The 12,654-nt window shown below is 39.5% G+C and overlaps 1 protein-coding gene and 1 long non-coding RNA gene across 3 annotated transcripts; one reads left to right on the top strand and one right to left on the bottom strand.

The window, feature by feature from the left end:
• The first annotated feature begins 578 nt into the window (after positions 1 to 578).
• LOC111249616 (uncharacterized) lies at positions 579 to 10,281 on the top strand. 2 transcript variants are annotated; one of them, XM_022803686.2, is made up of 11 exons: positions 579 to 987; positions 1,966 to 3,240; positions 3,964 to 4,052; positions 4,472 to 4,559; positions 4,981 to 5,196; positions 5,534 to 5,646; positions 6,280 to 7,165; positions 7,494 to 7,735; positions 8,439 to 8,509; positions 9,770 to 9,954; positions 10,158 to 10,281. In XM_022803686.2, exons 2-10 carry the CDS (start codon positions 2,443 to 2,445, stop codon positions 9,853 to 9,855), a joined length of 2,589 nt encoding a protein of 862 aa, XP_022659421.1. In that variant the 5' UTR covers positions 579 to 987; positions 1,966 to 2,442; the 3' UTR covers positions 9,856 to 9,954; positions 10,158 to 10,281. The 2 variants fall into 2 exon arrangements, with proteins under 2 accessions (XP_022659421.1, XP_022659422.1); XM_022803687.2 differs by having other exon boundaries at positions 579 to 969.
• On the bottom strand, positions 8,169 to 9,789 carry LOC147755869 (uncharacterized). The gene is made up of 2 exons (XR_015326082.1): positions 9,687 to 9,789; positions 8,169 to 9,100 (listed from the first exon to the last, which is right to left on the bottom strand). It is a non-coding gene; the product is annotated as an uncharacterized LOC147755869 (long non-coding RNA).
• Positions 10,282 to 12,654: the final 2,373 nt, after the last annotated feature.

The following is a 12,654-nucleotide window of genomic DNA, read 5'->3' on the forward strand; positions in this document are numbered from 1 at the left end:
GTTTTTCAAGTAGCATTTGCATATAGAATACATATATTCTAGATTCTAGACCATCGACATGATAAAATATTGAAAGGAAAACGCATAATGCAATTTTTCATTTATAACGTAAGCAAAAAGTTGCCAGTTTCTCAGATATTACTCTAGAACCCTAATCAATAAGCTGAATATACTTAGATTCGATTTGAAATGTTTGTCCATCTTGAGTCTTACGTTTTGGTTGACTCGAAATTTTTCAAAAGGCTTGAGCAATACTCTCACATACGAACACTAAATGTTTCAAATTTTGTGTTCAGTTCGGCCGTTAGACATTCCATCCGACCAACACATTAAGCGGATACTCCAAGGATAGTCCTGTTTCGTGTAGGTCCAGTGAGGACTACGTCCGGCCAGTTGGTCTTAGATCTGCCGATATCATTATCCGTTAATTTCCATTCATCGCTTAATCGCAGTTTGCAAGTAATCAGGCTTAGTTTACTCAAAATTGATAACTTATCTCGATGTAACGCGCCAATATCGTTTCTTCTGTATTCCCAAGTGAGGCTTCTCTGTCCGACTGTGAGCACTCAGCTGTTTAGAAGCGGCGCGCGTTGCCTGTTCGTTCGTTGATGATGAACGCAGCGTTCTGTAAACGTTGAGCACAGCTGGCTTCTGTTGTCGATTTAATGATATATTACTCTGTGAGAACGATGTAATTAAAAAACATAATTGTTCGTTTTGTATATGTGTATATAGAATGTGTGGACTAACTATATAGATGCGTAAAGGATTTCCCAGTTGTCCGTGAAAAAATCCGCACTATCAGAATTGATAAAAAATTACCTCAGTGAGGTGTCATCAAAACGTATTTTCTTTATGAAATATACTTTTCATGCTATAAAACGTTTGCCGACTGAATACGACAGCATATGATTGATGAAACGTGCAAAACACCATAACAGGATCTGCAGATTCGTCAGTGTTTCCTCAGTGAGCAAATCTAACGAGGTCAGAAGATCAAAAGGCCTCAAAGAACATATGCATTAGGTAGACTTTGCACAACAGCCCGCTTAAACCCGATTTTTGTGGCTTCTAAGCAAGACGAGCCTCAGCGTTGGTATACGTAGCAGCTCATCTTGAGAACCCAGTTGTTATAAGAGGACGCTGACTTTTGGATTATTTATTAAAGTGCACATTTATATCATCGTTTTTTTTGGTTTACACTAACCTAATTGTTCACTTATGCGCATTTGTGTAACTAAATATTTATGAGAAGTCCTCACTTGGATATTCTAAGCTTCTTTTTGTGAGCATATTGTGAGAGCGCCTGAATGAATTGTGGTATTCACTTTACGATGATAACGACATGATGACATAATGTAAAGGATTAAGCCCTAACCGGATACAACAAACTTAACAAAAATAAATTATAAAAGCCACAAAAGTCGACCTGAGTTTGTCTGATTACAAAAAATAATTGCTCTAGAAATATGAACTAATTTCTGGAATAGTAGAAAAAAAACACAGTTTGCAGTAACAAAAGATCTAATGCATCTTTAAGTATATAAGTGCGAAATTTGTTTTTTCGACCTCGTCGAACAGCTACATATCGAGTAATTATTATTTACGCAAAAAAAAAGCTGTACCCCTTCAGTATCCAAGGTCACGCAGTAGGATTATTGATAAGTCTGTCTCTACACGATAATTACTCAATATGAGGTTGCATGATAAATTAAAGATATTCTAGGTTAAGTTGGTCATACCGAGCCAACAACTGAACTTCAGTTTAGCGTGCGCTAAGTGATGTTTCTAGTGGGCAGCCTTTGCTAAAACAAAACAAGAGTACTCATTATCGAAGTTTTGGGAGTACGGATTTTGCAAGCTAATTCAGCTATTGAAAAAAACAGCAATTACTAATTATTACAGTAAAACAGTTGACATTTGAATAAAAGTGTGCTATACTTATCTTCGTCTGCCGTCTTTCAGGTGTCCGCGTCAATCTCGTTTATTATCCACTGGACCTGTTTTCATTTGTTATAGGCAAAATGTAGTTTAACTATTATCGATAAATACAGGCTTATTTAATAGATTTCTGTCTGGTTTGACACAATTTCCATAGAAGTACTTTAGGGCATTCTACACAATACGTGATTACTCACTCAGACATCACTTAAGGATAATAATAATAATAATAATAACAACAACAATCGATAACGATCGGCTATCAACGAAGACAGGCTTCCAACCTGAATCTGACAGAAAACTAAACAAGGCCTGCAGTTATTTTACCTAGGACTCAGAAACCACATTCATGTGAAAAGCTTCTGCGTAAGATCAAAGAGCGAGTCGCTTAGCATCGCACTGCGTGTCATTGATTATATCTATATATATGAATATGTACAGTCGCACGTAGGCAAATGTGAAAGCTTTTCCTTCCCCATCCTCGCCATTTTGTCATACAGCATGTCCCACAAGAAGCGCTTCCAGGTCATTGCTGGAAACTGCGGTCACTACAATTGCAATTGTCGTCCGCACACGAACCAACCGGCTAGCGCAATTCTTCCAACATTAACGAGCACCCACCATGGTGTCTACGCCATACACAACATGATGCCACCAGTTCAAGTTCAAGCTAACAATTTGCCAACGCATAGCGGCTGTCGGGTGCCACAAGGTGCCATGGTGCCATTTAGTGTAGGGATGCGCCCAGCCTCCGGCACCAACTCGGATCCCAGTCAAACGCAGCTGTCTCAGACGTCTATCCTCAATCCGCCTCTATCCAGATCATTTGGCTGTGCAGGTTCGAGTACAAACAGCCGCGGTGGGCTTTACAATTCATTCGTGGGTTACAACAGCATGCGTCGCGTCGCGCAGCCGTTGGTCTGTAGCCAGGACTACCCGATGGTACGTAACAACAGCATTAGTAGCAGCCTTGGAATATACCAGAAATCCCATGACAACAGAGAAGCGGCAAATAGCATGGGAGGACCACCGTTACCGCAGTGCCAAGGGTATCATAACAAGTTGGCGAACACCGCTGAAAATAGGAGGAGTCCACAGTCGCGGCCTGTGCTCATCCTATGGGACGTGGAGAACGTACAAGTGCCCAGAGACGTGCCTGTTACTCATGCTGTGTACGCGGTTCGAACGTACGTCCAACATGCTCTTAACGGCAACTCGTGGTTTGAAACGGATTTCGCCGTCGCTTGTGATGTGTTTCGTCACCCCACCAAGCGAGTGGCAGAAATGAATGATGCTCAGGTGAGGATGAAAGGAAACAAGGTTGTTAATGAAATATAGGTTATATACGGCGCCGAGGATGAGAAGATAAAAGTAGGCACTTTTAGAAACAGGGGGCTAGCAATGATTGAGACAACAGTAGCAGTACACTGAAAAAACGTGGACGTACAGGTGAAACGGAAACAGAAGGAAACATGTTTGTACTTATGATTATCATTGTTATTGGGTGCAGTTACTATTTTAGAATGATGGTGTCATAGCACCGACCGTTTAGTCGATTAACTGTCCACACTGGGCACCTTCACTATTCATTGACGTTTCCCGGCAGTTTTTAATGCTTCTGGGGTTATATTTAAGCATAATATAGGCCCCAGGGATAACTATTTAAACTATTTAAATAATAACTATTTAAAGTAAAACCGTCCAATAATTAAGTTGGGATGGCTAAATGATAACGAGCCAACACCGCCCACAGAAGAAGATTTTTTAATCTGTATTGTAACTGAGTTGACAATTGTGTGCTTTAGCTTGATTAAGTCCTGGATTTTTTTTGTAATTTTAATGAAAAGAACACCACCGAAACTACTAATAACAATTCTTTATACTTTTCCTAGTATGATAGCTACCAATAGTTATTAATGCATAGCTGTTAGTAAGATTATGTACTCAACTGGTTCCTCAAAGCACAACAAACCAATTGTGAAAATCCTAAACCTTAAATTATATTTAAATTTTTGCTTATAGATAACTGTGATCCATGTCAACTCGATGTCAAAAAATGCTGCTGATATGAAGCTGAAGTCCTATATGCATAAGTTTGCGACAATGTTTAGGTAAGGAGGCTTGGAGCCAATTGAAAATAGTACTTTAGACTATGATGTTTAATTTTACGCTTTACTATTGTAAACCGAAATTATATTCGAATCTGTCGACGTTCTGGACCGGAAATGCTATACCCAAACGTTTGCTTTGAATCGTGTTGATTCTTTGACAATGCCAGATATTCACTTACGTTTACTAAAATCAATACAGCGTAGAATGTCCGCTGATTTGTACAAGAAGTATTTCTTCAATCCAATCACAATTAGGGCCAAAAGTTCCTAAGGAAGTGTTGTTCTTGTATGGGCCGTAGAAGGTCCTTCTGAATTCAGAATGCCGTACACAATATACTATAATATTAACTGGGGAATGATTATACTCTGAAATGTTTAATATATCTGCGCTACTATGTGCGATACTGTGAAACCGGCAGTCAGCAGTCGGCGTGCGTTGTACTTATCTCAGGAGACGTCAACTTCGCGCCCGAACTTCACCTTGCCCGTCATCATGCCAAATTACAGGTAGGCTAAGGAGCAAAATAAGTGTAGCCCTAATATTTCTGTTAGAAGTACAGTAGTTCTATTGTATCAGTCCTTGACCAGTATTGAAGCTATGTGGTTCGACGAACTTATTTCGTTACTTTGAGCATGCTTTGTTTGACTATTGCGAGCTATTTTCTACCATGTACAGAACTTGTCAATATAAACAATTGGATTGACGGAATAAATATGTTGATCTTTCCTATGGTAACTTTGCACGTCCGCACGTTGTAGCTTCGTAGCAATACCAATCGTGAAGTAGGGTGAAATAACTCGAAACGTATTTAGCAGCATTTCGATCTAGCTTTTGAAGTTCAGTCTTCATTTTTGCGTAGAGCTTCATAAAGAAACAGCCACAACATTTAAGTCCTATGTTGTTTTTGCTACATTGCAATTTTGACAGATACTTCTACTGCATAATCATATGACACCATACGCATTACGTGAGATTGCTCATTACGCCGACGACTTCTATCGAGTCGTTATGAGCACTCCGAATTTAGAGGGCCCGGCCAGTGTTTGGACTGATGGCGTCTGTCTACCACAGCAGCAACAGCGACCGCTTGCCAAACAGTTGACACATATTGTGGTAGCAAACTTACCTGAAGATGTCGAAACGGTACTATATGCTTGACAACAAATACATATAGCCTGATTCAGCTTTGTTCGTTGTATCTTTGAAAGCTAATAATGTGTATATGGACCTGGAATTTCTGCGCAGTCGTAAAACTTTATAGATCTGATCAGATTCGGGCTGAGGCACGACGTGCTCTACTTAACTGTCAGCCGCTATAGGAAACTTAACCACGTTATATCTTATTATATAATAAAATATGAACACATAATCAATAAAAAATGCTCCTATAAAAAGTATTTATAAGAACATTCATAACGTCTCCGATCCAGTCCCTTAACGTATATTAGTCAACTGACAAGGCTTTTTTGTGCATGTTTAGAATAAGATTTCAAAGCGCCTATTAAAACTGACGGAGAACACCGGTGGTCGAGTTGTCAACGTGCGAGGGTCTCTTGCCCTCATGAAGTTTCCTTCATCGCAAAATGCGACAAGGTCAGTGAATATGAAGTTGTATGAAGTGTGGAAAAAAATTGTAAAAAAATATTTAAATTTCCAAAGTTGTCAGTTTCAAGTGTCGTTTTTTCCATCTCGACAAAAGCTTTATAGTATTGTAAACAAACGACTAATGTTCACAATACGGTAAATATAAACAGAGATAACCATTATCAAACATTCCTACTTAATTAAAATTACTTAGATAAAAACGAGCTTTAGTCCGAATAGGATCATATGGAACAAAGGTGATTTTGAATCTCCCCTGGACAAGAAAAATTAGAGCTAGTAATACCATCTTGAGAAGACATTACAAAACAGATACGCTGGGCTTGCTGGCGAAAATTATCCTTACACAATTCTCTACAAGTCTTACACCGTCAGTATGAATTAATTTAGGTGTTTAATGTTTGTATTGAAGAGGGGTTTTACATGCGTTATCTAAAATAATTAAATATAAACAATCAAATAATAAGAACATTCAATTAAGAGTGCCGGAGTGACTTTTCCTACGTGCAATACGTAAAAAGTAATATACTCCACCAAACATGCTGGATATATACGATTTATTTAACCACACATTCTTCCATCTTTCGAGCGTTGCTTCCAGTAATTTTAAGTGTTGTTTTGCAGGGCACTGGCGAGAATTACCGAGCGAGATGTCTGCGGACACCGCGTGCTCGCCTATTTTGTCGACGGTCCCGGTTCCCGCAGCAAGTCGATATCGGGTCGTCCTAACACTGAGTCGTCTAAATCAGTTAGTACTTTCACAAATCGTGAATCTCACTCCAGCGGAGAGCCTACCCATAGCAATACGTCAAGCGATTCTGCGGATACTCCCTGCGCGCTCGATAGAAGTCATGAAGCTCCTGGCGACTCGCGCAGCCTACGGATATCTCCACGCGCCGACCATTGTTTGCGCGAAAGCCAGTTAAACTCAGGAGCTTTCGACTCAGCATGCACGATTGAACCGTTAGACGGGCAAGCAGATAGCTCTCCGTGCGGAACAAGTTCAAGCGGCACCCGTGACGACGACGATGATGATGACGACGACGACAGTAGCTCACATTGTAGCTCACAGCTGTGCCCTAGTATTGAGAACCTTCATGAAAGGGTAGAAGCCCCTTACACTTATTCCCAGAATACGAATATGGAGGATGCCCGTGGACGGTCGCTTTTGAGCTTCCTTTTGCCCGGTTCGATTGAAAAGGACCACCCAAACTCATACAGCTCTGCTATTTCTCTCAACGGCATTGGCCTTTATTCAGAGAACGTCCTCAGGGAGGGTGCCTCTTGTACATCATGTACATGCGAAAAAAATGATCTCTCTAGTAAAACAAAAGGGGAAATAAACCCTGAAAGTCCCGACATCGCGCAACCGCCCAAACCCAGGCACTCGTCTTGTATCATCCACCATGGTCGCTTACTTAGCGGTTTAGACGCTTCTGCAGAAAGGCAAAGCTGTATAAGCCACTTCGACAACTGCGAAGCATCCAAATACAATGATATGCTTGGCCATGTAAGTAGCATAACGTAGCGTAAGTTTTTCTTTGTAATTCGTAAAACATGCGTTTAATTAAAAAATATAGTCTACTTGTTTACTTTTATAAAATAAACAAGGATATAGAGTCCACCTTTATAGAACATATAACCTGTTGCACTCTTAATATTTAGACTGCGCAGTAACGAAATATTAATTAGAACTTCGCGTTTTAGTCGTGAGATTCGTGGTCATATACTTGACAGATTCCAAATTTAATAACAATTCTTAGATGAACAACTAAGCAGCTTCCGTTAAGAGGTAAACTGGTAATTAATATAGCGGCCGGGATCATCTATATTTACAGGATCTCCTTAAATTCGAGCATGAATATGGAAGGCGCCACGCATCGGGTGCTACTTTTGCCTTTGGCCAAACGGACGCAGATGACGGATGTGCGGCCTGTACGGGAACGTCCCGGTATGCAGGCAGTACGCAATTAGACAAGAAGGCGGGAGATACGCGCAGAAACTGTTTGTCTGCAGGGCATCGCGGGTCTTCCAGACGGACCTGCCTTTATGGATTGCACCATACGCGTCTGGAGAAAACGTAAGGCCATATAATCCACACAATCGAAAAGAAACCTTTTTGAAGGGTGTGAAATGACTTCTTTCTCAACAAACAGTGTCTATCGGGAACGGAGATTTGATAATCACTTCTAAATAAGAGTCACTTGAAAGATGCATACACAATGCACAAGAAAGAAGGTCTTTGTTCGAGAATATTACGGTTTTAATAAAGAATTGCGGTGTCAGTAGGCTCATTTTACATTTTGTACGCTGCCTGAACAAAAGAAAATGTCCTATTTCATAGTAGGACATTCGATAAAAATGACGGCAAATACGCAAAAAAAATGGCTCTGCCAAAATTCTTCTTGCCACTTCTTTTTTTATCTATTTTATCTTATATTTATTGTAGTTTTATATATATCTTTTATAGTTTTTTTGTTATCTATTATACCAAAGATAACCAGACCAAAGCATAAAGCCATGACAAAAAAATTGTTGAGTTTTTATTCTGATGAAACTGCTTGCATTGCAACGGGTCAAATCAGCAACGATCAAAATGAAGTAATTTGTTATTCTTCATAAAATACACAATCGCAAATTAATATTTACGTAGACTAGACTTTAAATAGGTTGATGCGGCACTTGCCACTGCGAAATCATTATTTCTCGATAAAAATTTAAAAGACTACTGTATAACAGCGTGTATATATATTTCTATTCAATTTCGTGTTTGCGAATTACAGTATCATAATGCTGGCTTACGTCGTTTATAAAATACTTAACAAACACCAGCTGCTATCTTCAAGCCTGTTAGGTAAGTTCCGTCTAAGCGTCACGATATCAATAATGAAAAGTCCAAACTGTCAAGCCTGATATACATTAAGCATATGCAACCAATTTTTTATGCATGTTAGATAAACTTGTGCAAATAAAATTTACTAGTCATACTAAAATAAAATTTAAAGTCATACTATATAATACGATGTTTTTATATACTTTTGCTTTTTCTCCTATTGTAACCTTCCATAGCATGAGTTACCTGACGTTTTCCTTGTGATTGTAATATTCCTTCCGTCCTTATTGTGCTCATTATAGCAGACGGCAAATACTCTGATGCTGACGAACAAAAAGCAACGGTTTTGTCTTTGGACTATGATTCGTATATGGACTTACAATGTACAAGGTATATTCCCAGCGCTTATATTATAAGCGCTGGGAATATACCTTGAACTAATGGGGTTAAGTCATTGCTCAATCACGTTGGCGCTTCAGAAGTGTTTACATTAATAGGCTTTCCTGGTCTCGCCGAGGCCGGGTTCAGGTCTTGCATAAAGGTAAAGCAGGACTTGGTGAAGGTTTCTAGCGGTCTTGAACGAATGATTTATCTGGAACTTGTCATCGCACCCTGCCCATAAAGTCACTCCATCAGTAGAGAATTCGTTAAACATACATCCCCCAATAGAAATTGTCGATCACAAACATCCAAGCACTCTGTGCCACGCTGTGTTACTCTAGTATTTTAGTCCACGAAAACTTTTTCCTAATAGTACATTTCCAATATTCTTGATACCTTCCAATCAACGTTTTTCCAGTGTGCAGCTGGCAAAACGATTTTTAAAATTAACCACATCTAGTAGGTGCTTGTCAGTAGCACTGCCCGACGTTCTCAAAGCTCTTCCTATCGCAATCCGCATCGACTGTTTCCAGCTAAATTTATCGTCAATAATCTTTTCCTAGCATGAGGACTTTGGAAGCCTGCCTAGACATTATATGGATTATTAAGGTTGTATTCGTATAGAGCGGACTAAATCAGATCAGAAAAATATAATGGAGGGTTTTTTTCAAATTATCATGGACTTTCATCGTGAAAGTGAAATCCTTCATCATAAATTCACCGGCAAGCATCACCTATATAATATATAATTTTTTATTTTGTTTGCATATGTTTATCATAATTTGTAGCGCTATTAAATACTACTGTCATGACTCACAAATGCAGTTTGACCATATTTCACGCCCACGCTGACGAAGATTGTTGAATTAATTAGATATGCCCGAACCCTGGACCTTGCAGGAAATTGTACAGGAAATGGCGGAAATGCTTTTGGCGACTCAATCAGCCGATATGTACTATTCGGCCAAAGTGCTTACTGGGCTTGATACCACATGGCGGCGGGACTTCATCCAGCGCTGGATTTTGCAATTAGTGAATAATTCAGACAACACCAGGACAGTCGACCCAATTCGCGCTTTGGAAAGGTCAGTTACAAGACAAACTACTTCATATGCTCGTGTTGTCATCAAGCCCATTTCAAGTCAATTTAGCCTAAGATTAATTTATTCAGCTGAGAATTAAAATACTTCAAGGATGAACATTCCTTAAAGGTAGTATCAAAGGTTTAATATAGAGAATCATGTTTTGAGGCTAGCTTTAGTCTAATTGCACTTGTATTCATCCATAGGTGTCGTAGGCTACCCAAGACGATAGACGAATTTGAGGAAAAGACGACCGCGGAAAACAGGCAGAATTTCAGTCTGGGACAAGCGACCGCCCTCGGCGGACCCGACGTCGCGATTGTTCTTGCCTTTTTCATGGCAAGTCCAAAACCGGTGTGTAAAGATTACTAAGTTCGAGCAAGATGAATCTCGTTTGTGTTTTACTGGGAAATCCCCGAGAACTGGAAAAAAAAATCGAGACCTAGAATTTAATATAAACTGTAGTTCATTTAGACGACTAAAGCCTGTACACTTGTAAGCGCAGAGTTCCTATTCGTGGTGGAAATCTCTCAGATTACTCGGGATTATATGATCATCCCTGTGTTATTTCGTAATGATGTTAATGTGTGTGTCGGCTTGTGTTCATTTATTTCAGCTGTCTCTAAACGAATTGGAAACCCGGTTTTTGAAGTTGAGGGGTGCCACCCTACCGCTGTCGGCAGTTCACATCTTACATGAAATGGGAGCCATTCAAACCGTGCCTTTTGAAACGAGAAATCGTGGCACAGAAAATGCGTCCCCTAGATTCGATGTACAGGAGTTCTGCCGTATTGTACGCGACTTGATTCGACAGATGAATCATGACCCTGATGCTGTTTATTATTTAATCCTTGCAACTGGCAAAAATGCTTTACCTTGTCTACCGTACAGCTGCACGCGTAGACGCTCAATCGCTTGCCTCTTGGAAAAGTATGGGGTGAGCCAGTTTCCAGATCTTGATGCGGCCCACATGCTCGAAGACTTCGCAGCCTTTTTTGAGAAGTTGCAGTTAGCTAGGGACGATAAAGTGGCTTTGGCTGATTGCTACAATGGATATAGGCTTAGGGAATATGTTGTTTTTCCAAGACGAGTTCCCGATAAGGAAAACATAAACGGCACGAAGAGTTGTTCGGCCGAAGAGAACTGCAACCGAAAACATAAACATCTTTCTCAGACCGCGCTTCAAACCTCTGGAAATTCGGAGCAGCAGCGCCCAACGACAGCTACCAAAGGACGACGGGCGTTACGGCTAGCCGCCATTTTTCCGTATTAAATGATGAAGCTCGACGTACATATGTAGATACCGGATTGCAATGAAAAGCGCTGTGATTTCTCTTGGTCATTGTTTTCATTTATCCAAGAAATGTTTGCTTTGATAGACAGAAGTGACAAAAAACCATGGCATGAGTTTGTGCAAAAGAAATACGATTGATGCCATAGTGTTTCCGCACTGGAAAACACATAGACTTTGAAAAAGACAAGTAAACCTTCAATATATTTTGTTAGTTTTTTAGTATCTAAACATAACGATTTATGTGGTGCATGGTACGATCGTTTGTCCTTTAACACAATACTCAGCTGATAGTCGAATGAAAGAAGGTTCCTGCTTTGCGCATCATTCTAGGTGTTGAACTTCAATGGAACCAATGTAATCGACATACTTAATTTTCTACAACAAAGCTGTTTTCAGCAGAGCTACGGAGCTAGCTCAGCGGTGGTAGTAGATCTCTTTTTGTTTTATTTTTACTGCGTATCTGTGACATACGTTTGAAAATGTAACATTCAAGTGACTAATTTGTAGTACTGCAATTGGACCGCATGACCTAATTATGTAACATGTATTATTCACGTATAAAGGGACACAATACTTACCCTAGCTAACGACGAATGTCTTTTACAGCGACAGGGATATAAACAATTTGTCGTTCATCAAATATCTGTGTTTTATAACTGTCACATTATTTAATACATTCAGCAGTTTAGTAGATTTCGTTCTTAAGGCTGAATATGCCAAAAACGTGATAAAAAGACGTCTATGTTTCTGGAATTGTCTATTCGCAGAACATTCCACACCGTTACGCTGTTATGCATCATAAATATGCCTTGTGACATTTCCAAGACAAATAGCCTGCTGTAGTTTTAGCTTTGCTGACAGGCTACACAGGGTTGTTCCTGCCAGGACCCAGATATTCTGAAAAATGATACTTTTTTGGATGATATACATATTCTAGCTACTGATTCTTTTGATGTTCTGACTGCATAGAAGTATTATAGGTTGTCAATGGCCTTACTCGACGGGCAGAATATGAGTGTCTTTAACACTATATAAAAACAAAAAGAACTTCTATGTTCGTGCTGTAAAATATTACTAAAACCAGCCAAATGAATTGCGTTTCACCCATATGTGACGAATCTGTACCGATTCAATACAATGTCTATGGCGGTGGACGATCATGACATAATGACATAACTTACAGATTATATATGCCTTACTATTAAAAAAAAAAATAAGGACAAACAATCATGCAAACCCTACTTGTTTGCGAACTTGAATGTTCTTGTAGCCGCACATAACGTACTTCAAAAAACTATGTATGGGGTAGTACTTCCATGCCTCTACGGAATACAAATATATCCAATAACGTTTCTAGTGTCAGACGACGAAAAATTATATTGAATGTATTGTTTCGTCTAATCAAATGA

The sequence above is a fragment of the Varroa destructor genome, unplaced genomic scaffold (assembly GCF_002443255.2).
Source record: "Varroa destructor unplaced genomic scaffold, Vdes_3.0 BEIS01000004.1, whole genome shotgun sequence".
Classification (NCBI taxonomy): Eukaryota; Metazoa; Arthropoda; class Arachnida; order Mesostigmata; family Varroidae; genus Varroa; species Varroa destructor.